Source organism: Manacus vitellinus, unplaced genomic scaffold (assembly GCF_001715985.3).
Source record: "Manacus vitellinus isolate BGI_N305 unplaced genomic scaffold, ASM171598v3 scaffold_14_pilon, whole genome shotgun sequence".
Taxonomy (NCBI): Eukaryota; Metazoa; Chordata; class Aves; order Passeriformes; family Pipridae; genus Manacus; species Manacus vitellinus.
The window spans coordinates 14,508,503-14,531,037 of record NW_021939063.1 but is presented as its reverse complement, the minus strand read 5'-3'; the positions used below and the strand labels follow the sequence as shown (position 1 = coordinate 14,531,037).

The following is a 22,535-nucleotide window of genomic DNA, read 5'->3' as shown; positions in this document are numbered from 1 at the left end:
TTTCCCTTTCTTCTTTGAAATAATTCACTCCTGTAACCCTGAGGGTAACAACTAGAAGAAGTTAAATGGGGGAAAAAAATCTGGCCATTTTTTCCCTAAGAATGGAAGTAACGTTCTTGGAGACTTACATATTCCCTTCTGTAAAGACACTCAGCTGCAACCTTGTTGATTCTCTCTTGGGGATATTTCTTAGGGTGTGCTGTCAGAAGGTGTCATTGTTAACCTACTGCCAGCTGAGCACTCTCCATCATATCTGATTCTAGGATATAAAATTCAGCACATTACCTGACATGTGCTAAAGGGAAAAATACAACTTCAGATGGAGTGGGCAGCAAGCAGGGGTTTCTTTTTCTGTGAAGCCCTTTAATATTGTCCTTGTTGTAAATTTTGCCAGGTGACATTGAAGAGATGGAGCATCAGGATGGTGGAGAGGAAGGCAAGGAAAAGCTGACTGAAGCTGATCCCTGCCACTCCGAGGGTTGTATGCAGGTGGAGGCAGCAAGAGACCTGCAGCCTTGCAAGAAACAGCATTTCACTTTTAGCCTCGTGAATTCCTCTGGGACCTCTGAGATAAACTCCATTGTTGAAGGAAAAATCTTAAAACTGAGTGGTAATTATTTTCTTGCTGTCTTTTTTTTTTCTTCCTTCTCCTTACACCTTTGCAATAAATGTTTCTTCTTTCTTGTAGCTTTTTCTGCAGTTGCTATTGACTGGGATTCTGATACACGGAGGCTACTTTATGATGAACAGGAGGCACAGGTATGCTCTTTTCATAAATAATCTATATGTAAACTTGCATGGTACTTAAAAGATGACAGTAAATGGTGAAATTTAGGTGTAGTTCCCTCCATAAAAACTGAAGTCACTGGCATGAGATAGGTTTACTTAAAATCTATTAGTAGTAAAGTCTATGGATCTGTAGTTGCTGATCTGTTTCTAGTGTGTTCTGAAAAAAAGCAGACCTTTTAATTTCAAAACTAAGTGGTCTAGTTCATGGTCCACTCACAAAACAAAACTCAAATCTGAAGCCAAATTCATAGAGCCTAACACAAAGCTCAGTATTCCTTCTGTGAGAGCTCTGCTGGATCATCTTTTGTAACAAAAGAAGCTGGTTTTATTGTCTTGATAAAAGCCCTAAACCCACCAACTTTTAGTTTGTTTATATTTTTTTCTTATGGACAAGAAAGGAGTGGCTGGAAGCTTGAGAGGAGTGTATGGCTGGGGAAGGGAGGGGGCAGAAACAGGCGGCATGGGGAAGGTGAGCCTGTAGTTTTGTGATGTAAAGGATTACAGAGTATATGGAATTGAATAAAGCATCCATCTCTTTCACTAGGCATTTGAAAAACATGGCAGCATGCTACAACCACAGAAGAAGAAGGCTGTAGTAGCCCTCAGAGACTGCATAGAGCTCTTCACTACTATGGAAACACTTGGTGAACATGACCCATGGTAGGAGCCTGTGCCTGCATGTTTATCATAAAGTGCTATAACTGTTTGAGTTCATGTTACTTGTCACGGGATTCTGATAATTTCCCAGGTCTGTCCTTTTATGTTCACCTGTGAGAAGTCTGTAAGATCTCTACTAAGTGATTGACTCCATAGGCTGCAGGCAAAGTGTCAGGGGATATGAAGCTTCCAAAGATCAGGTCATTTTCAATTCCCAGGCATACATTTGTCTTCTAGACAGTGTCAGACAGTGTGGTAATAAAGACTGAAAGTATGTGCCTACCTTAGCATTTAATCCTGTATTATTTCTAACTTGAACCACTCCTGACCTACTCCCAACTCTACCAAAATTCCCTAGTCCAAAGGGACGAGATACAGCAGATCCCAAGTGACCAAAATGTGATTACCATGTGTGCAGAGGATCTTTGGAAGTTGTTTGATAGCTGTGTAAGAAAATAACTTAAAGTGTACTAGGAGATTGTTTATTACTAATTTCCAATTACATGGTGCAGATATGTTTGCAACTGTTACCTGTTTGAGCTGCATCAGGGGATAATAGAAAAGTAATGGGATCTTTAAACTTATTTTTTTAATTTATGAAAGGAAAATTAATTTTTGTACAATGTTCAGTTAATACACTTGTCATAGGGCATTTTGCCTATGAAGTGAAAGCAAGCTGCAGTTTGGAATTCTCTGAGGCAGTGTGTTCACCTGCATATTCCACAGCAATGTGCCTTCTGTAAGGCAGGGACTGTACTGTGCTAGTGAGGAATCTTTAATGGAAGGCCAGAAGCTTTTCTTTTAATGTAGTTATTAACTTCCTTATTTGTTATTCCTTCCTCAGGTACTGCCCTAACTGTAAGAAACATCAACAGGCCACAAAGAAGTTTGACCTGTGGTCTTTGCCCAAGATTTTGGTGGTGCATTTAAAACGCTTCTCATACAGCAGATACTGGAGGGATAAACTTGACACTGTTGTGGAATTCCCTATCAGGTAGGATTCTTCCCTCAAGCCAGGAAGAATTTGAAGAATCTGGTCAAGAAGAATCTGCTTCTGATGTTTCTGTTGGTGGGTGGGCTTGTTATGAAAGCTGTAACTGGAACAGCTGTCTTCTGGGTTTGAGCAGCTCGACAGCAGGCATGAGTTGAGTTGGTTAGTTTTTAGTGGGGTTGTTTTTGTTAGGATTAATCAGTTCTATACATCTCAAATAACATTAGTTAATGTGATTCTGCTGGACCATGAGAACTTCTGTAGTGATTTTAAAAAATTGTTGGGCAGAGCTGCACTTGTACTACTGAGTATTGCACAAGTACAAGATGAAAGCCTGCCTGGTCCCTCTGTTTCTGCTTGTCAGCACCTTGCTGTGGGATGAAGCGTATTACTTACTTACTCCTATCTCACTTTTCATGCCTACACAGGGACACACTGAACTGTGTTTTATTCAGCACCTCCCTCTAAACCTTTTGGCAGTGCTTGATGTGTTTACCAGGACCTACCCTGTGTGGGAGCGGTAACAAGTCTGGTCTTCACACTAATAATGCCTGGCCTTTGAGCAGTAGAGCAGCCCTGCTGCACCAGTGCTGCCTGCAGAGCTTCACTGGTGTCATGCAACTCTTCCTAAAAAGTGCTGGTTACTGCTGTGCTGATGCTTTTGGGTTTCCTTCCAGGGGTTTAAACATGTCCGAGTTTGTCTGCGACCCAAGAGCAGGCTCGTATGTGTACGACCTCATTGCAGTTTCCAATCACTATGGAGCCATGGGAGTGGGCCACTGTGAGTAACTGCTACTCTGTCCCTTGGGCACAAGGAAATGTGGGCAGAAGGGTCCTGGGAGGGCTCTGTGTGTTGGACACCTGCAGTAGCCCTCACTAAGGATTTCTAGTCCCCAAAATGTACCTGTGTTCTGTGTGCAGGTGAATACCATATTGGGAGGTAATATCCTTCTTGTTAGGATCTATAGGGCAGATAACCAGTTTGTGTACTTTGCAGCTGCCTGAGGTCTGACTCTGATGCCTGTGGGATCCTGGTTAGTAGTCATTAGTGTGTGTGATGGTGTTCCCCAGTTTATGAGTGAAGTCAAGACTTTTCAATGCTGAACTTGAAATTATGAAAATGACCTTTTTACTGGAGAGTGCTGGGGAGGGTCACAGCTGAAGGGGGATATGCTCTGAGATTGGGGATCACAGTCACAGAAGTCTTGGCTGGACGAGATTTTGCAGGACTTTTAACTTACTTCTTGAGTGAGGACTCGTGCAAACAGTAGATCAGATCCATCATCAACAGAAAACTTCTCCTTCATGTGAAAATGCAGAGTCTTAAACAATGTGTTTGGGAAAACTCTGGCTCAAGGCAGGTGAACAAAACACTATAATTCTTTTCCTCAGTTTCTTTGCCCTGTGTCTCTCTGGTATGTGGGACACTGTCCTAGACTAGGACCAGCCAGCATGTTGCAGAAGATGTGTGTGTTGGTGAACTAGGCTTGGGGTGGGTAATGTCAAAGCTGAGCTCAGTTTCTCCCCGTGGCAGACACTGCCTACGCCAAGAACAAAGTGAATGACAAGTGGTACTACTTCGATGACAGCAGCGTATCAGTGGCTTCAGAAGACCAAATAGTGGTGAGTATTTGGCCCGAGGCCATTCTGAGTTTGTGCTGAAAGTGTGGTTCCCTGCTTTGGGTGTGACATTTCAAGCCAAGCCGTGCAGATGGTTTCAGATGGGTTTTCTTTTTGTTTGGTAGACAAAAGCTGCGTATGTGCTGTTTTATCAGCGCCGAAACAATGAGGAACATAGTGCCCCATGTCCTCCCCAGGAAGAGTGTGACGGCATGGACACCAACTAAGCATCACCTCCAGCCACCATGGTAGCAGTTCCTCTTCTAAAGCAATGCCTGAGGCATCTGAAAATTTTCCTTCCTTCTGTAGGGGTCAAGCAGAAGATCGAGCGCTGTAAGATTCAGTGCTGGGGGTTGCAGAGTAGCACTGGAGAGCCAGGAATAGGTGCTGACACTTGGGTATTTAGAGGCCAAAAATAATATATATTGGAGCTTCAATAAAGTTCTTTTTAAAATCTGGCTGAGCTGTGTGGCTAGAGGCAGGGGTTGGGGCTGTGGTTCTTGGTTGTAGTTGGGGTCGGGAGAGGACAGTCTGAGCTGGAGGCCAGTCACAGCTGAGCCTCGCAGGGGCCCGGGGAGGAGTGTGGTGGGTACGATTCTGTGAATCGGCACTGGGGCTTCCTGCCAACTCTGGTGTTGCTTTTGGGCCCTGCCTGTGTCAGGGAGGCTCCTACACCCTTTCTGGAGCTCAATTCAGATCTTTGTACACCTGGCCTGTCTGCTGCAGTCTCTGCCATTGTACCTTGGTTCCCTGGCTAAGCAGCAAACATTTTTCTTGCTTCCATCCTTTTCACTGATGCATTTTATGCTCTTCAGGGCAGTTTTGACTCAGCCTTTTTCATGTGAACACTGAATCCTCTAATGTAGGAACCTTGGCCAGAAGTGACTCATACCTGCCCGTGGTGTGGCACATATGCAGGCTGATCTGGCTCCTGTTCTTCTGCAGAGAAAATACCATCCATAACACTGATGATTTCTTGTCTTCTCCATCCATCTCCTACACCCCTCACTTCCGGGCTGCTCTGTAAAGCACTTTTCTGCCTCCGGCTTTTCTCCTATGGTTTGTGCCGTGACAGCATTTTTATCCTTTTTTGCTTGTTTATGTGGTTCCTTGGAGCTTTTTCTCCAGCCAGGCTCAGCACTGTGTCACCTGTAAGTGTGACAGCCCAATGCAATGGATTGTGTGAGTTTTCAGCCTTTTCTCTTGCAACTTTGGTTTTTTTTGGACTGCTTTTTCAGCCTTCCTCCTCCTCCCTTGAGCGCTGCCCTTTAGATCCCCACCTTTTCACCTTTTGTGGGGCTGCAGGTGTGACAGTCCTGTCCCAGCTCCTCTTTGCCTTTGCTGTTCAATGGTTCTGTTCTATCCTTTCGGCTCAAGTGGCAAATGCTCTTCCCTCTGTCCTCCTTTGCTGTCTGTGGTACTTGTAAGACTCAAGTCTAGCTTTCTTCTTGAATGTGGACTCCTGTGAGTCTCTCCTTGGTGGAGACCTGGTCTTCCATGTGAAAAATGGGAAAAAATCTAGAGCTTTAGCCTGTGTTTTTTTAGGGACAAATCTAGCTCAATGACAAACCAAACAGGAGGGTTTTTCTTTCTTGGAGAAGGGAGGGCTGCCTCTAGCCAGCATGCTACTGGTGTGATCCTCTGTGGAATTTTGCTTTTAAAACATTGAAATTTGAATTTTGAGATCACAATTGCTTAGTTGCTTCTGCTGTTCTGGTGGAGTTTTTTTGTTTTGTTTTTTTGCAACTCTTAATATTGTATTTCTTTTTTTTTTTTCCTCATTACTGATGGGAGCATCCAAAAAGCAATTTTTAAGCTGTAGCACTGCACTGAAATTACTCTAATCAGCATTTTTTTGTTCGTTTTATCCTAAAAGTAAGTCATATGGGCATTCCAAAATAGAGAATAGAGGAAAGGGAGGGGAGTACAAGTCCTTTTTAAAAGAGAAATCAATCTGAAATAGCCTTTGTTCTCCTTCTCGCCTCCCTGCCTGTGCTGACACAGAAAAGCATCGTGGGGCTAAATCTGTGATGCTCAGATGCTGAACAGACTCTGTTGTACTGCAGAACAAGTGGCCCAGCTCTTGCTTTCTCTGCCTCTGAGCTGCTGGGCTTCAGCTGATGTGTGTGTGCTGTAATACCAGACTGTTTTTTTAGACTAGCACTTTGTAAGTGGCTGGCTCTGTTGTACAAAGAGGAAAATTAAAGAGTGGTTTGCACTGAAACTGGATTTTGTTGTATTTTCAGCTTTCGTTATGTGGCCCAAGACTGCTGGTTGTGGGGGTGCCTGGTGCTCCAGGACTGATTTGGGCTGGGGAAGGGCGAGTCCTTGGCAACCAGTGAGGATTTTGGAGAAGATCAGCTGTTCAGGGCACTGCTCTGTCCAGCTGAGAGTTGTGTTTGCTCCAGGGTTGCCTTTTCTTGCCTGCAGTGCTGGGTTGTTGGTATCTGGTGCTCAGCAAAGCCTGTCCTTGCTTTTCTGAGGCACTGGGAAGCCTCAGCTATGGTTTCATCATCATTCCTCTTCCTCTGCAGATCCCTGGGGGTCCTGGTCTTCCTTCTGTCTGTTTTCTCTGTATACAGTATTGGGGCTGCTTGTGTCTGGACCACTGGGATAGTTTGGTTAGAACTAAAACCAGGCTCTGTCACAGTCCTGGCTCAGCCCCTGCTTTGAAGAGAATGTGCAGTTTGACCCTGAGAAAAGTGCTCAGAATAAAGAGGAGGGAAAAAAAAAAGAAAGCGACAGCCACAGAATATGGAAGAGCTTCTGTTGAAGCATTTGCCCAGGTTAGGACTGCTCTCCCTGGAGGTCTGAGGAGCTCCTGCAGATGAACAAGCCAGGAACAGTTGCTCCCTGTTCTCTTCAGTGCAAGAAGATGGCCAGGCAGGCACTTAAGGCACTTCCTATCCCCACCTGCCCAGTAAAGAACAGAACAGGGATGGCAGGGAACAGCCAGGCACCCTTGCTCCCTGTCACCCTGCTGGGCATGGCAGGCTGGAGGGGCTATGTGGGCACTCTGAGGTGCTTATAAATGGACTTGGGAAGCATTAAATTAGTGGGGAAATTGTGTGTGTTTGCTACCTCTGCATAGCAGTGCCATCTCTGGCTCTCTGCTGCCCAAAGGCCTCTGAGGAGCTGCTCTGCCCAGGAACCAGAGCAGCAAGGAGGGGGCAGAAGGTGCCAGGATGCCCAGCAGGTTGCCTGGACCAGGAGCAGGCACAGGGGACTGTGCAGTTCCAGGGAGCCTTCCAGGCCTGGATACCAGAGGAAGGTAGGTGAGCTGTCCTATGCTTTGCTGTGGGCACATGGTGAGTATCCCCCTCATGCTTTTTTTCTTGTGAAAGCATCAAATCCTGATTATTTTAACAGGAAAAAAGAATGAGGGCAAGAACTGCTTTCAGAAGCTGAATCTTGATGCTACTTTTGAAGATGCAGTAGGTACTTTGTCACTAAGCCAAGTTTGAATTGCTTATGTGATGTCCTAATTGTTCAAAAGCAAAGGATAACTCGCTGTGCATTTATTTAAAAGGATAAAACAAGAAAAATAGGCACAACTTGTACTTTTTTACTCTCAGAAACCTTAACTCCAGCAAGCTTGCTCTTTGTGAACTTGAAATTTTAGGTCTTTTCTCCAGCATATATTTCCTAGGAAGAGAAACAGAACTCCAGCTCAAAACCCACACGGAGCCTCTGGCTGAGATACAACACCCTCAGTCCTGGGGCTCAAATCAAAGTGAGGGCACTCTGCAGTTCTGAACATGATGGTTTTGTTTTATTCTCAGCCTTGCTAAAATACATTATATAGTTTTAAGTAACATTTCTTTTCAAATAACTTTCACGAGAAGAGACAAAAGCATGTTCTCAAATTCAGAAGATGGAGGTCTGAAGTTCTTCCTTAAACATGCCTTCAAAGTGGAGGTCTTTTGCCATGAGCTCTTCTTCTACATCTTCTAAGGCCCACTGATGATCTGTCAGTTCTAAGGCTTCCCATTCCGTCTGCATTGGCAGTGAACAGAGGTAGAGAAGGGAAAGCAACACAGTATTAGACAAGAACTACACAAACTACACTTAAAAAACTGCAACAAACCCCAAGTTCTATTAAAAACCTGGCAATCCTGTCAACTTGTTGAAATCAGTGTTTTATGCTTAATTAGATACTAGTTGATCAATAAAAAGTGCATCACAGAAATTGGAAAAACTACATTATCTACTTCTTGCAAACCCTCTAATGTGAAACAGTCCAGTGCAGCTGTTTCTAGAAACACAGCCAGTTCTGTTCTAGGGGGTCGAGTCCTTTGTACTTAGTTAATTCTTTAGTCTAGAGATGTTCAATAACAAGTTAGAGGACAAATATTTTGCAACCAGTCACAGACTTGTGCCTGCAAAATCATGTCATGTGATGCCCAGCAAGAGATTTGTATTTCTTGGCCAGAACACTTCTGCAATATGGGTTTTTCCCTTGTTCTGCTGGAGCATATTGTGGGTTCAGGTCCCTGCAGGGCTGAACAGCAGAAGAGCTGTGGGTAGGCAGTACAGGATGGAAGCAGAGGGATGTGAGCCAGGGGAATTCATGGTACTGGCTGGAATTGCACTTCAGTGCTGACAGTCAGTGACAGAACAGCCACTGCTTCAGCACAGCTGCAAACTGCAGCCACTCCCTTCCCTGGCTGAGCCTCTGGGTGGGTGGTGTGGGATTTTTTAACCAGGAAAGACTGAAGACAAGAAACTGGGAGCAGACCATCCCAGCCTCCCAGGCAGCAAGCTGTGTGTGGCTAAACCTCTACTACAGTACATAAAACAGGAAACCAGGACTGTCCCTTCATGCACAAACTCGGGCTGTGAAAGGCAGAGGGAGTCTAACAAGCAGTGCCTATGGAGAATGCTTAGGAGAACTCCAACACACAGTCAAATCCTGACAGATTTTCTGCTGAGCTGACTTGCTTACTTATTTTCTTACACAAGTTCCATCACGTGCCTACTGGACTTCTGCTCAGTGGCACTAATAACTTTTGAGGAACCAGCTTCTGCTTTGGAGCTATACTTCAAGGTAAAAAAACCCCCTTCCTTTGCAAAAAACAGAAGATGGCCCATGAATTCAGCTTTTGTACCAGGAATGACTGACTTATCAGGTTTACTTCAGGGTATTCGGGCTCTGCCAGACCTAGAGCAACTCCCACAGCCTTCATCAGCTGTCAGCTCTATTTTTAGGAACAGGAATTCAGAGCAATTCCCTTACTTGACACAGGGAGAGGCTGAGTTACACACAGCCTGTGAGCCTGCAAGCTCACAGCAAACAGGAATGCAGGTGGGAATACTGTACCTTAAATGCTTTGTTGGTATCTGCTGGCATGGCCATTGCTGCCCCTGTCATTTGTTCCTGCATCACCCTGGACTGATCTGCAGCTGCAGATGAGAAATGAGATTTCTGTGTCATTTAAACAGCATTTTCTAGAGCACAGTGCCAGCAGGCTGGTATCTGACTACAGATGAGAACGTTGCAGAAACACCCAGAATGTGATACTACCATGCCAGAAAGAGTTCTCACAAGACATCTTGTTCCCACCCCCTACATCTGAGCCAGATTTACATAAAACATGCAGAACAATTGAGGAAAATAACGGTCTTCTATATTCCCAATACATATTTGTCCTGCCCCACATCTAATACTAAGAAATCTTTGCAGTTTTCCTTAAAACTAATACTTGCTAGAAATAAAAGCAAGCCTGAGAGCAGAACTTTTGCACACTGTTTTGGTGGGAAGGAAAGTGTGGGCTAGACCAAGTTTATGAGCCAATGGCTGGTGCAGGAGATTTGGGTACTTGCTGCAGGTGATATCAAACCTGGCTTGGGAGAGTAACCTCACAGGAGTGAAAGGCTTTCAAAGGCTTTTTGGCTGAAAACTTAGAAATCCTTCCCCAGCCTCCCTCAGAAGACATCCTGTGGAAGGAGAATCCAGTTCTTTCCCAGAAAGGACAATGTCTTACCATTATCTTGGCCCAGGATAAGAGTATAAATGCTTCTGAGTCCAAACACATTCAAGAAGTACCAGGAAGCAGAGCTCACCCTGACAAATCAGAACAAGCAGGGTTGATGTCAGTTCAAAGCTGGCTCCTGACCTCATTCCAGCAGCTCGTACAGACCATTCAGGGGTTATTATTAACACATTCAACATTTTCCAAGTGGGAATTCCACCTTGCTGGCTGAGGACAGGCTTACCAGGACGCATCCAAAGTGAGCAGTTCAATTCCCTGCTGCAACATTGGCTTAAAACGCAGTGTCAGAGGAAATGGGACCTTTGCTGCAGGATGAAGAAAAGAAGCCCAGTTTCACAAAGTGACACTGCAAAGCACATGGTATCTTTTATTACATCTTATCTGGTCTGAATGCAATGTGTACAATAACAAGTTAACTTGTGAGCTGCAGTTCTGTATTCATTTCAATATGAAGTGTTTTTTGAAACTTAGAAACTTTTGAAACTTAGATGACCAAACCCTCACAAGTATTGCTTCATGACTGAGAAGGGGAATGTATTTTGTTAAAGAAACAGTTATCACATAAACACTATAGAATAAAACCCAGAACTGTGAATTTAAGGAAGTATTTTTGATGTGTGCACCCTGCATTACACAGCAAGTCCATGGAGTGAAGAGCAGCAGTGCCACAAGCCAAATTCATGCTGCTTCCAACTGACTGCTTTCAGGTAGAGCAAATCTCTGATGCAGCCCAGACCCTCAAGGTCAGAAACACAGCCAAACCCATGTTATTCCAGACACTTACTTGTGACAAATCCTGAAAATGTCATGTTGATCCAACCCCCGATGAGGATCATAGGCAGAACATTGGTTACATTCCCTTTCATCATATCTGTCAGCATGGTAGGATCTGCAAATCACAGACTCAATGTGAAGTAGCAGTGTATCACAATAAAGGGAAACATGACATTAATTGTCAGCTACTTTAATTAAGAAACTGCATGAGAGAGAAAACAGTCCTATCCCAATAACTTTATTTTCCACTGTTGAAAATTATTTGTAAAATGAGATGAGCAGCCAATGTGGTAGTGGCTGCTGCCAAAGGGGTGTTGTGTTCTGTGCTGTGTCTGATCCCATCCCTTGCCTCAGACTGCAGAACTTGCTTGACCTCTCTGTGAGATGATTTGAGTAGAAAAAGGACAATTAACTACCCAGCTGTTTTGCTGCTGTGGACACATAAGTTAAATCAGTTTAGAGAAGATCCTGCAAGAGCTGGTGCAAAACACTGACAAATGGACACAAGTGAGAGCTGGAATTCCCACTTCTGGCAACATGGAGGTGGTTGTGCTCTCATGAGACACTGCAAGCAGCTGGAGGTTGGAGTTAAGCAAAATGAAGTGACCTAATGTGTTGCTACCCAAGAGAGGGATCTTGCTCCCCCTCTCCAGTACAGAGCTGAACAGTCCCACCCCCTCCCTCACACTCCCTGAGCTCCCTGCAAAGCTGGTTCACCTTCCTCCCTCGACACAAAGTGACAGGCTTTTCTGCCTGGCTGCAGTTATGGTACCTCAACATACCTGTCATTGGTGAAGGAGGCACTACCTTTCTTTTCGTTTTCTTAAAAAATCCATCCTCTGGGTTATTAAAAAAATATTTCCGGGACAGGAAAGACTGAAAACAGAAAGAGCCAATGCCAACACCATGAGAAATGAAAGGACAGAAGCGTTATTTCTTGCTCAGACATGCAGACATCTTATGAGCTCTTTCACAGCACATCCTTCTTTCCTGGAGAGGTACTTCATTGCCCATGTGCTCTAAAGCTCCTCACTTTGCCCTGCATCCAGAGTATCAGCTCTCTGAAATTCTTATAATAATCCTAAGAAGTCTCTGAAGAAGAGTCCATGTTAATTAAAGAGCTTTTAGCGCTTTGTGCAAATTCTTTGTGCTGGTTCAGCCTCAGTACCAGTACAAGGGATATGTTCACCCCCCGAACTGACCTCTGGATTTCACAAAATTACATATTTGTCAGCAACAGAGCCAACACGAGCGACAGATTTTTAGTTCAGCAAACATTGCAGCTGACATTGTACGACCACCTCGTTATCCCAAGCTTGTATGACATCCCTGTGCTTGCTGGCAGGTATTAAACACGATAGTTCAGGGGCAGAGGCCTCATTTCAGCATGCAGCTAAAACGTGCAGCTAAAACACCGAGCAGCGTCAACAGACATTAATATCAGGGAGAAGGATTCCCGGGACACGGCTCCGGGACAGGGGACACCCGGCAGTGTCCGACCCGGGGCCGCTGTGGGAGCTCCCGGTGCCCGAGGCCGCTCCGCCCGGGGCACTGCCCCGACACACCCCGCGCTCTGTGCTCCCTCCACAGCCATCCTCTTCGTAAAACCTCACCCACGCAGCTCCGTACCTGCTTTGGAATGTATTTTCCGTTTTCCCGAAGGACTCTGCTCCGGATCAGGACTTGGCTGGAAGAGAGACAGGCGGCGTTAGCGGGGGCAGGGCCGGGGGGCCCGGGGGTCGGGCGGGAGTGAGGGCGGCCCTGACCTGTCGGACACCTGCTCCTGCGTGAGGCGCTTGTCGCTCTGCAGCAGGATGGACACGTAGTGCCGGATCATGCCCACGAAGAAGGTGATGAAGACGATGGGCAGCACCACCCACAGACGGATGTTGGAGTCCAGCAGCAGCTCGGGCTCGCTCATCGCGGCGGTGCCGCCTCGGGCCCGGCTCCGGCCCCGGCCCCGCCGCAGGCCCCGCTGCCGCTTCCCTTTCCGGGCCCGGCCCTTCCGCCGCCCGCCGGAACGGGAAAGGAGAGGCGGAGCGGGCGGGAAACTCGAGCGGGAGGCGGCGGGAACGGCGTGAGGGGAGAGCGGAGGGACCCGCCCGCCCTGAGGTGAGGGGAGGCGAAGGGGAGGCGCGGCGGGTGGACTCGGCTCAGGTGAGCTGAGGCTGAGGTGAAATGGCTGCCGCGGGCACTGCCGAGCCTTTGGATGGAGAGAGGCTTCCCTTCTGTGGGCTGACAGGGTGCGCTTCGCGTCCAGAGCCAAGTCACAGAATTGTCACGGTTGGAAGGGACGTCTGGGTATCACCCAGTCCAACCCCCTGCCCAGGCAGGCTCACCTGGAGCGGGTGGCGCAGGAGCGCGTCCAGGTGCGTGTGGAGTCTCCCTCTCTGGAGACATTCCACACCCTCCCTGGGCAGCCTGTTCCCGTACTTTGCCACCCTGAATGGAAAGAAGTCCTTCCTCACGTGGAGGTGAAACTTCTGTTTTAGTTTATGGCCATTGCTCCTCGTGCTGTCGCTGGGCACCACCCAAAAAAGTCTGGCACCATCGCCTGGGCACCTGCCTTTGACGTATTTATATTATTAGAACAGCCACAAAATGCTTACTGCATTTTTGGTTTTGAAGTCTTACAGTTCCACACTGATATTTTACTAATGTCTGCTGAGCAATTGAAAGTTAGTGTGAGGTGATCACACATCTTTTTTTAACAACCTTTGACTTTTAAAGGTAAGTCAAGATTTATTTTTTCTTTTTAATCACTGACACCCCCCAGAAGAGGGCAGGTTGGATGGAGGTTTGTGCTGACAGAACTCATTTGTCGTGGTAGTGGGTTGATAACATGAACAGGGGCAGTTAACAAGGTTGGGCTCATAAACACTCACCTGTGAATCCTTTATTGCTTTGTCCAGGCAGGGGGAGAGGATCACGAGTTTAGGTCAGTGTGTATGATCTGAGACCTCATAGCTGCTCACTTTAACTTGCCATATAATTTGCTTTGTGTATGAGTGGAAACCCAAGCTCTGTTTTCTGAGAAACTGAATTTTAGAAAAAAGTGATGTATTAAGCAGTTTAAATATGACAAGCTCTGAAATTTCAGACTGTACAGCAGAAGAATGTGTGTGATACTGGTTACCCAGGCAGTCTTTCTTTGAACACTTTCAATCTCTAGAACACTCCCTTTAACTATTCACTAATACATCCCTGATTTGCTTAAAAAAACATGAACTAAAAACTTGTATCTTTTCTGCCTTTTTACAGGCAGCAACAAAGGTTTCGTTACCATGGTTTCAAAAAGGAAATTGTCGAAAGGTGAAGCTTCTGAAGAGAGCTGCAAGACAGACTTGGCAAGTAGGTGCTCGTGTATAATCTTACAGGGGTGGAAACCCCTTGGTAGAGGCAATGACTCCTGAGCAGGGAGAAGGTCAAAGTGGCAATTTTGATATTGCTGATTGTTAATGACACTGTTTATTTTTTTAATATATGTCTTGTTTTCACAGAAACAAAGAAGTCGCGGATTTGTGATAAGGAAAATGTCTCTGCCCACTTCGGACTGGAGGGTGAAGGAGTCTTTGAAGAGCTCCTTAGAACATCAGGAATTGTGCTGAAAGCTGGGGAGGGACAGAATGAAATAGGTAGGAGTTTAGCACTTGCTCTTTCTGCTTGTAGCTGAAAACCTGCAAAGATGTCTGGTATAAAAAAAAGATGTGTTTTACTTGCAGAGTAAAAATGCTTAAGCCAGCTCGTTCCAAAATTCAAGCAAACCTTCATCTGGCCTCTTATTTGTTATGTACCTCTTATTCTTGCTGAATTCAGTGCATCACCTAAACCCCTTATACCAGTTTTTTGGGTGTATACATGCTAAGTCTAAGGACTTCTGAAAGATTATTGGAGTATGGAAAAAGATTAGACTGCATCTGTGATTACAGTGTTGAATTACAGAGGCAGGAACTCTAAGATGGGAAAACAAACATGTCATTGTTGCCTTTCAGCTCAGACGAGGCTTTCAGGAATTCTTGTGCTAAGCCTTTTCAATGCTGTCAGCTACTCTCAGCCCTGACTGGAGAAAGCACAAGTCCAGGCTTTTGCTAACTGGACTTCTCAGTAGAGCAAATGCAGAAGTCTTGGTGGATGGGCTTGAGAACTTGTATTTGGTGTAGCTGTTGTTGTGATGTTCTGTGGATAAAATGTATCAGGTTCTTTATTTTCTTTTTAAACTTTCTCCATAGCTGTTGATCAAATGGCTTTCCAGAAGAAGCTCTGCCTGGCCCTGGAGAAGCACCCTACTTACCCAGCTGTAAGTAACTTTGGCAGGAACCCCCTTTAAAACTGTTTGCTGAGTAGCAAAAAATGCAAATGCAGCTGCCTGTCCAGACAAAAGTGTGCAACACAGTAGCTTATCTTTGATTTCTGTGGTCCAGATTTTCCAGTTCTCTCAATGTCACTGTTCCAGCTTTTTGGTCCTGTTGTCCTTCTGCTGCTTCTGTTTCTTCTCAGCTGCTATATCTGAATAGTCAGAAAAAGATGACCAGCCTGTCCCTCTGTTCCTACAGCCTTGGTGTATGTGCTGGTCATAGTTTACCAGCTGAACACACAGCCATTCATTCACTCCCTCCTCCCACAGTGGGATGGGGGAGAGAATTGAGGGGGGGGAATTTGGAAGCTGAGATAAAGGCAGTTTAATAGAACAGAAATGGAATAGAGAATAGTAATGATGACAGTGATAATGATAAAAAATTAGAACATACAAAACAATTAATGCTCAGTACAGTTGCTCACCGCCTGCTGACCAATGCCCAGCCAGTTCCCAAGCAGTGGCCCCATCCAGCTTTCCCACAGTGCATACACTGAGCATGGTGCCACATGGTCTGGAATATCCCTTGAGCCATTTGGGGTCAACTGTCCTGGCTGTGACCCCTCCCAGCTTCTTGTGCCCCCAAACCTCCTCACTGCTGGGGTGAGGAGCTGAAAAGTCCCTGACTCTGTGCAGGGCCTGCTCAGCAACAACTAAAACATCAGTGGCTTATCAGCACTGTTCTCATCCTAAATCCAAAACACAGCACTGTGCCAGCCACTAGGAAGGAAATTAACTCTATCCCAGCTGAAACCAGGACAATACTCCAAGATTGCCTTCGCACGATTCCAAGGAAAAGTTCTGCATTTCCACCACTATGCCCTATCAGAATAATTCATTGGCAGCATTAGTCAATAGATAAAGACTCTTATGGGAGGAAAATCACTTGCTTAACTTTGTGGTGGAGGCTGTGTTTGGTTTTGTGTTGGGTGGGAGCTGGCAGCATTAAAACTGCCATGTCGTGGTTCCTCTCCAGTCAGCAAGCCCAGTGTGAAAGTCTGGGGGCCAGTGATTGAACTGCAAATGTTTTTTGGGTGCAGGTCTTGTCATATGAAATGTTACTGTCTCAGCTGAATAGGAAGAAAGGCAAAGCCTTTTTAAATCAAGGTAAAATGTGAGACACATGTTTTGGAGTTATTTTGCAGAACAATCAGTGTTTCCTTTTGGAAATGGTCTAGACTAGAATTCATTTATTGTCCGTCATTCCTTCCTCACAGTTTCTGTCTGTCTGCAGTTCCTTGGCTTACCTCTTCCCTGTGTTCAGTATCTTCTTGCAAAATGCTTCCTAAAGGAGAGCAGCTGAGCGGGGCATCTCTTCAGGATGGATAACTTCCCTCTGCTTTGCAGGTTGTGAAGCAGTTTATCAGTGGCTTGGAATCTCACATCAAGGACAGGAACCAGTTCAAGAACTGCCTTTTGCCGTGCGCTCCCGTACGGACTGAGGGGTCGAGGTAGAGAAAATGTATTCTTCCTTCCCCTTTAGTCAGAGCTTAAATGTTAAATGTCCTGTTAAATGCTCCAGTCAAATGTCCTGTAACACTGAGCAGAGTGGAGGGAAGGGCCATAGCTCCAGCTCATACACTACAAGGAGTGGCTGGTGTAGTGCACTGCTGTTCAATAGCAGTGACCTCCAAGTGGCAAGTCACAGAGTTTACTCTCTGCCCATGGCACGTGTTGGCCTCCATGGCATTTTATGGCAAGAACCACATACTGGAGGGGAAAAAAAAAATTGGCAGAGCTGGTGAAGATCATTTCCTTTTTTGAGATTTTTTTTTTTCCAGGAGATAGAACTTAACCACAGACTTTTGCATTTCCAACTCATACTAGTCTTGTAGAGAGTGAGCTGGTTCAGAGCTGAAGTGCAGTTTTAAAGCTGTGGTTACCACATGTTACTGTAAGTCGTCATATGTGGTTTTTCAAAAAAAAAACAGTCATGGAAAGAGTTACAGCCTGTTCTCCTGACATGTTTTTGTTACAACTGTGGTGGAATCTTTCATCTTGCAGGAATCTGGTGCACTCGTATTGTGAAAGCCTCATTAAACTGCTGCTTGGAATTAAGATCTTACAGGTAGGGGCACCTTAGTTTGCTCTTTAAATTGGTGTTGATTGTAGGGATCCTTTTGCTTATGTAAATAAAGGATTAATAGAACTGTTTGTGAGGCAGGTGAGGCTGTGTCTGGAATAGTGCCCAGTTTGTAGTTTCTTTAGGGACACAAAGATGCCCAGGCTCTGAGGCACATGGCATACAAGCAGAGACAAGGGGAACTGTGTTTCTTCAGTCTTAAGAGAAGATTAAGGGAAATTTTGTGGTTTTCAAATATCTGGTTGCATGGTGTAGGGAACACAGACAGGCTCTTCTCAAAGGTGAACAGGGGCAGAATGAGAGATGATGGCTCAGGTCAACCATGGGAAATTCTGATAGGATGTGACCACTTCCACTCTGCACAATGTTGGGTTTTTTTAAGTGGTAGAACAGGTAGGCTAGAGAGGTGACTGAATCTCCATTATTGGAGGAATTTGAATCTTAAAAGTGTTTAAAAATGGGTAAGACACCGAGCAACCTGCTGGCAAGAACAAATTGTTAAGTTGTATACAGATTGCATAGAGATGTGTATGGAGTTGAAGATGACAGATGTCTCACCAAGACATGGGAAACTTGAGTGCAGCTGTGGATTTCAATCCTCTTATAATTAAAATGTTTTAAAAGTTCTTATCTTAAATACAGTTTTAGAATTGCATTTGGGCCAGGATTAAAGGGGCAAAGAATTAGAGCTGTAAAGGGAATGACAAAAGCATGTGGGCACTGTTTAAAAACTTATCTAAAGTTGATGTTTTAGTTTCCTGTGTGGTGAAAAACAACTCAGCTGGGTCTGAGAAAGAGAGGTTTAAGAGAGGTTGGCCCAGAGGCATTGTACATCCTGCCTGTATGCTCTGATTCTGTTGGATTAAGTGGATAGTTTATACCATTCTTGGCATTGGTGGTTTTCACTTTTCAGGCTGTTTGCCTCCTTTCTGGCATTAGGCAAGAGATTTCTTTATACAGGAAATACTTTTATTGGTCTTTTGGAGTATTTTATTCTCTGTTTCATCTTTTGTGAAAGTTCAGTTTGGTGGCAATGCCACAGCACAACCAGTAAATCACCCTAAGACTGTCTTTTTCCCTTTCTTTTAGCCTGCTGTCATAACACTGTTGTTGGAGAAGATCCCTGAATTCTTTTTTGACGTGTGAGTATAAACTGGCCTCTCTCTGCCTTGAAATTAAATTTCTTTTGGACAATCACCAGCTGTTTGACTTTAACTGTTACTTCAAATTTACCTGAATGACTGTTTGCACTTATGTGGTTTTTTTCTTCATACATGTGTAAAATTATATGTGAGGCACCATGACTCCAAATTTGTGGGTGCATAAAGCAGAAGACAAATTTCCAGAAGCACCACAGGCACACCCTGTGATTGATTGTGGTTTTTGTGGCTACTGACATAAGTTTGGGAATTATTTCAGCAGAGAGACTATGGAGTGTCTTGTTATTCAAAGAAAAGATAAAAGTGGCTGGCAGAGTTTTAGGAGGCTGTGAGATGCAAACAGGCCTCCTTTTAAAAATGCAGATTGTGCTCCAACAAAGAAAATTGAAGACACATCTGTTTGATTTTTGAATGTAGGGCATCACAGCAGAGTGATAGATCTTGAGGCACAACACAGGCAAGACTTGAACACTGAAGCTCTTCTCCCATTGTCCTGGATACTCACTGTGGAGTTAGTGGAGCAGGTCAAGGGGCAGAAAAAAGCTGAGACTGTTCCTGACACAGTATTTGCTCCAATGCTGAGTATCAAGCAGGATAAGCTGCACAGAGGTTGAGTCCAAGAAATTGTCTCATAATGAAATCTTGTTTGAGAAAGGTTTAACACAGACAGTCACAGGGACTGAACTGTTTTCACCTAAGAACTCTAAAGGATCTAGATAAGCTGTTATTAATTGCACTGGGAATTCTTAAAAATGGGTGTTGTTACACTTGTGTCCTGTCAAACTGTAAGAAGAGTGAAGTTTTTTCTAGGTATTAATGACCAGATAAAAATGGGGTTAGTTGCTCTTGCTGACCAGCAGCAAAGCTTTTGAGTCTGCAGGTCTGACTAATCTGTGCCATTTTCTGCTGGTTTAGCGTGGGCACCTTCGGAACAAATTTCCCCCGGCTCATTGTCAACCAGTTTAAATGGCTTGACAGGCTTCTTGACAGCCAGGTGAGTACCAATGGTGTAATCACATGTATGCTTTTTCCAAACAGCTTGTGGAATGCCTGTCACATGGGATTAGATCAGTTATTATGCTGTGAGAGCTGATACTGGTTTTATATTCACATGCTGAAGCAGAGATTTATTTTTTTTCTGTTTTGTTATGATTGCCTTCAGTGACTTCTGGACATCCCCTTTTACTATTTCTCTTCTTTCCTTGCTTTAAGTCTTTTACATCAATTTCTATCTGTATATATATTCACACAGGTGATCCTGTTCTAAAGATGTTGCTGGCAGGAAGTTACAGTCTCCTCTTGTTTAATTTTAACAAGATACTGGATACTCACAAACATTTGGGGGTGGTTCTTTTCCTTCTTTCCCTAAGTCAGTCAGGTTTACTTTGGGCTAGAGGGCTGTTACTGGAGAGTCCTAGAATTAAGTGAATCAGGAAATTGTACTAAACATTGGGAAACTTGCTGTTGTGTTTCCCAGTTTCCTTTGCTCCCCAACATCATTATATCCTACCTGTAAAAAACCATTGTTCCACAAAAGTCTGTGCTGTGCTTCATGACTTCAGTGGGATGATGAGTTAAGGGACAGTTGGCAAAAATCCAGACAGGTGTTGGACTGAGTGACCTTATGAGCAGAATGTTGTTGTAGTGCTGATGAGCTGCTTGCTCATGTTGAGATTGGTGCCTTTCACCTGCTCTTGTCTGCAGGATCTCATCAAGAAGTTAATGCAGATGATCAGTGTCTCTCCAGTACCAATCCAGCATGATATCATCACCAGTTTACCTGAGATCCTGGAGGATTCCCAGCAAAGTGAGGTTGCCAGAGAGCTCAGGTACAGATGATTTTGGTTGGTTGTTTTTTCCCCTTGCACTCAGCAGAAAAGCACAAGGTTCATTAATGCAGGTTGCTCTGGGACTGACTGAAGTATTAGGACAGCAGTCTGTTCCTGTTAACATGTATGTTAACATGTATGTTAACATTTGGAGACACCTAGCACTGGCTTGGGACATTTCGTTTGTGCAGTTATGCTTTAAAGAGACCACAGACAATGCAGCAAAAGACTTTGTATTTAGAGAATGCTCCAAAACTGCTTTTATCCAAACAGTTGTTAAACTCTTGGCTACCTGGATAGAGCACAGGTAGAATCCAGTTAAGTACTCACTACTTTTGCTGGATCAGTCTGTGATCAGTCACTTGGATATTACGATTAACAGCTTCTGATTTGTCTTGGACTCTGCTGTAGTAAGGACCAACACTGTTTTTATTAATTAAAAAAAAAACAACCCACTTTTTTAATTAAAAAAAACACCCAAACACAGAACATATGTGCATGAAGCAGAACTTTCTGACTATTTTATGTACTTTTTTCAAGCATATTTAATAACCCAAAGAACTGGAGAACTTAATACCAATAGTTATCCTTCCAGGGACCACTGCCTTAGGCTAGCCCTTACATCTGTCTTTTTTAATAGTGTATTAGTTTTACACAATAATTTTAGTAGTCTTAGTGTTTCTGATTCTTATTATTACACAGATAAAGTAGAACTTCTTTCTAGAAAAAGTTTAAAAGAAACTGAGATGTCGGCCAAAAATGATTAGATGAATTTTGGGAAATCCTTGAGGCAATTAAACACAGGTGCATTCCCTGCATGAGGAGTAATAATTTAGGGAACAAGTTTTCCATAATGCCAGGGACACATGCTGTTGGCAGTTTCAGAGCTTTTTTTTGCAGTGACCACAAAAACTACTGGAACTGTACAATACACAATGACTTTGTTAAGAGGACCATTTGTTTTCTTTTCCATGTTATCAGTGGCTTACTGAAGCAGGGCAGACGGCTGACAGTTCCAATCCTGGATGCCCTTTCTCGTCTGGATCTTGATGCAGGACTTCTGGCTGAGGTAAGAGCTTTTCCTGAGCAGTTCAGCAGACCCCAGCCCCTGCTTAGAAACATGAGAGCTGCAGCTGTTTGGTCATTCAAAGTACTTTGGTAAATCTGACTCCTGTGGGCCTTCAAAAGTCCCAAGCTCCTGAGGTTGGAAAGAGGTCAGAAGGTAACATGTATGAGTGCTTCAGTGAAGAGCAGAGAGAAGTTTTCTGGCTGTTACAATGTGCATTCAGAAATTTCAAACACAACTGTTTTAGGAAATGCAAAAGCACTTGTCCTGCTGCAGTAAATTTTTACTGCCTGTCTCAAACCTGCTTATTGTCAATAATTCATCACTTTGAAGTGCAGTGACCAGACTAGACTGTTATATTCTAAGTAAAGGCAGACTGGTGATTAAATAATTAAGTAAGTTTTCTCTGCAGAATGCTGATAAAGGAGAAGAGATGATGATGTGCCTTGTGCCTTTTGGACATGCTGCATTGCTGCACTTCTTGGAGTTGGGCTTCTTATGAATAAAAATAAAATTGGTTCATTTGAGTGCATTAACTAGTGTTTTACATAGTCCCAAAAGGCTGATGCTACATAACAGGCTGCTCGTCTCCATGCTTTTCCTTTTTGAAAGGCAGTTAACAAATGATGGAGCCAAGCTCTTCTCAGGAGTGCCAAGTGAAGTGATAAGGGACAATGGCCACAAATGACAGCCTGGGAGGTTCAGGTTGGACATCTGGAAAAATGAGTCAGGGTCTGCAGCACTGACAGCAATTATCAGAGAGGTGGCAGGACTTGGGGAGGCTCCTCCATCCTTGGATATCTTCAAGAGTCAGGAAAACCAGGGCAAGTCTGATCTGGTACTGACAATATTCCCACTCTGAGCAGAGGGCTGGACTATAACTCTCCAAAGATTCCTTCCCAGTAACATGACCATAACTGTGTTTCTGAGAACCGTGGTTTTCCAGCTGATGGAGCATTGCTCTCTCCTCAGGTGCGACAGTCTGCCATGACCATTGTGCCTTCTGTAAAACTGGAAGATTTGCCTGTAGTGGTAAAATTCATCCTCCAAAATGTTAAGGCAGCAGATGCAGTGGAGGTACAGTATTTTTCTCCTACTGAAGGGCCAGTCCGTGTTTTAACAGAGAGAATTTGCTTCATACACAGAGCTGTATGTTTTAATGTCTTCAAGTAAAAATTTAATATTGCCAAGAATCCAAGCCAGCCTTGCTGAATTATTT

General features: G+C 44.4%; 3 protein-coding genes across 4 annotated transcripts in view; 2 read left to right on the top strand and 1 right to left on the bottom strand.

The window, feature by feature from the left end:
- The window catches only part of USP4 (ubiquitin specific peptidase 4), a 33,100-nt gene extending 26,819 nt beyond the window's left edge, over positions 1 to 6,281 (top strand). For both annotated transcript variants that reach the window (XM_025894716.2, XM_018068556.2), the window contains 7 exons: positions 395 to 610; positions 689 to 759; positions 1,334 to 1,449; positions 2,291 to 2,440; positions 3,115 to 3,218; positions 3,972 to 4,060; positions 4,183 to 6,281. In XM_025894716.2, coding sequence (XP_025750501.1) covers positions 395 to 610; positions 689 to 759; positions 1,334 to 1,449; positions 2,291 to 2,440; positions 3,115 to 3,218; positions 3,972 to 4,060; positions 4,183 to 4,284 — 848 coding nt within the window. In that variant the 3' untranslated portion in view covers positions 4,285 to 6,281. The remainder of the gene's footprint in view (positions 1 to 394; positions 611 to 688; positions 760 to 1,333; positions 1,450 to 2,290; positions 2,441 to 3,114; positions 3,219 to 3,971; positions 4,061 to 4,182) is intronic.
- Positions 6,282 to 7,807: 1,526 nt separating this feature from the next.
- On the bottom strand, positions 7,808 to 12,803 carry EMC3 (ER membrane protein complex subunit 3). Its single transcript, XM_018068555.1, has 8 exons — positions 12,591 to 12,803; positions 12,454 to 12,511; positions 11,607 to 11,700; positions 10,835 to 10,939; positions 10,274 to 10,355; positions 10,042 to 10,121; positions 9,378 to 9,460; positions 7,808 to 8,053 (listed from the first exon to the last, which is right to left on the bottom strand). The coding sequence occupies exons 1-8, from the start codon at positions 12,743 to 12,745 to the stop codon at positions 7,925 to 7,927; spliced, it is 786 nt and encodes a 261-aa protein (XP_017924044.1). The 5' UTR covers positions 12,746 to 12,803; the 3' UTR covers positions 7,808 to 7,924.
- Positions 12,804 to 14,108: 1,305 nt separating this feature from the next.
- FANCD2 (FA complementation group D2) overlaps positions 14,109 to 22,535 on the top strand; it is a 35,175-nt gene continuing 26,748 nt past the window's right edge. Inside the window, exons 1-10 of the mRNA XM_029958344.1 lie at positions 14,109 to 14,175; positions 14,325 to 14,459; positions 15,054 to 15,121; positions 16,526 to 16,629; positions 17,183 to 17,246; positions 18,351 to 18,403; positions 19,337 to 19,415; positions 20,126 to 20,250; positions 21,232 to 21,319; positions 22,289 to 22,393. Of these exons, the coding sequence (XP_029814204.1) occupies positions 14,109 to 14,175; positions 14,325 to 14,459; positions 15,054 to 15,121; positions 16,526 to 16,629; positions 17,183 to 17,246; positions 18,351 to 18,403; positions 19,337 to 19,415; positions 20,126 to 20,250; positions 21,232 to 21,319; positions 22,289 to 22,393 (888 nt within the window). The remainder of the gene's footprint in view (positions 14,176 to 14,324; positions 14,460 to 15,053; positions 15,122 to 16,525; positions 16,630 to 17,182; positions 17,247 to 18,350; positions 18,404 to 19,336; positions 19,416 to 20,125; positions 20,251 to 21,231; positions 21,320 to 22,288; positions 22,394 to 22,535) is intronic.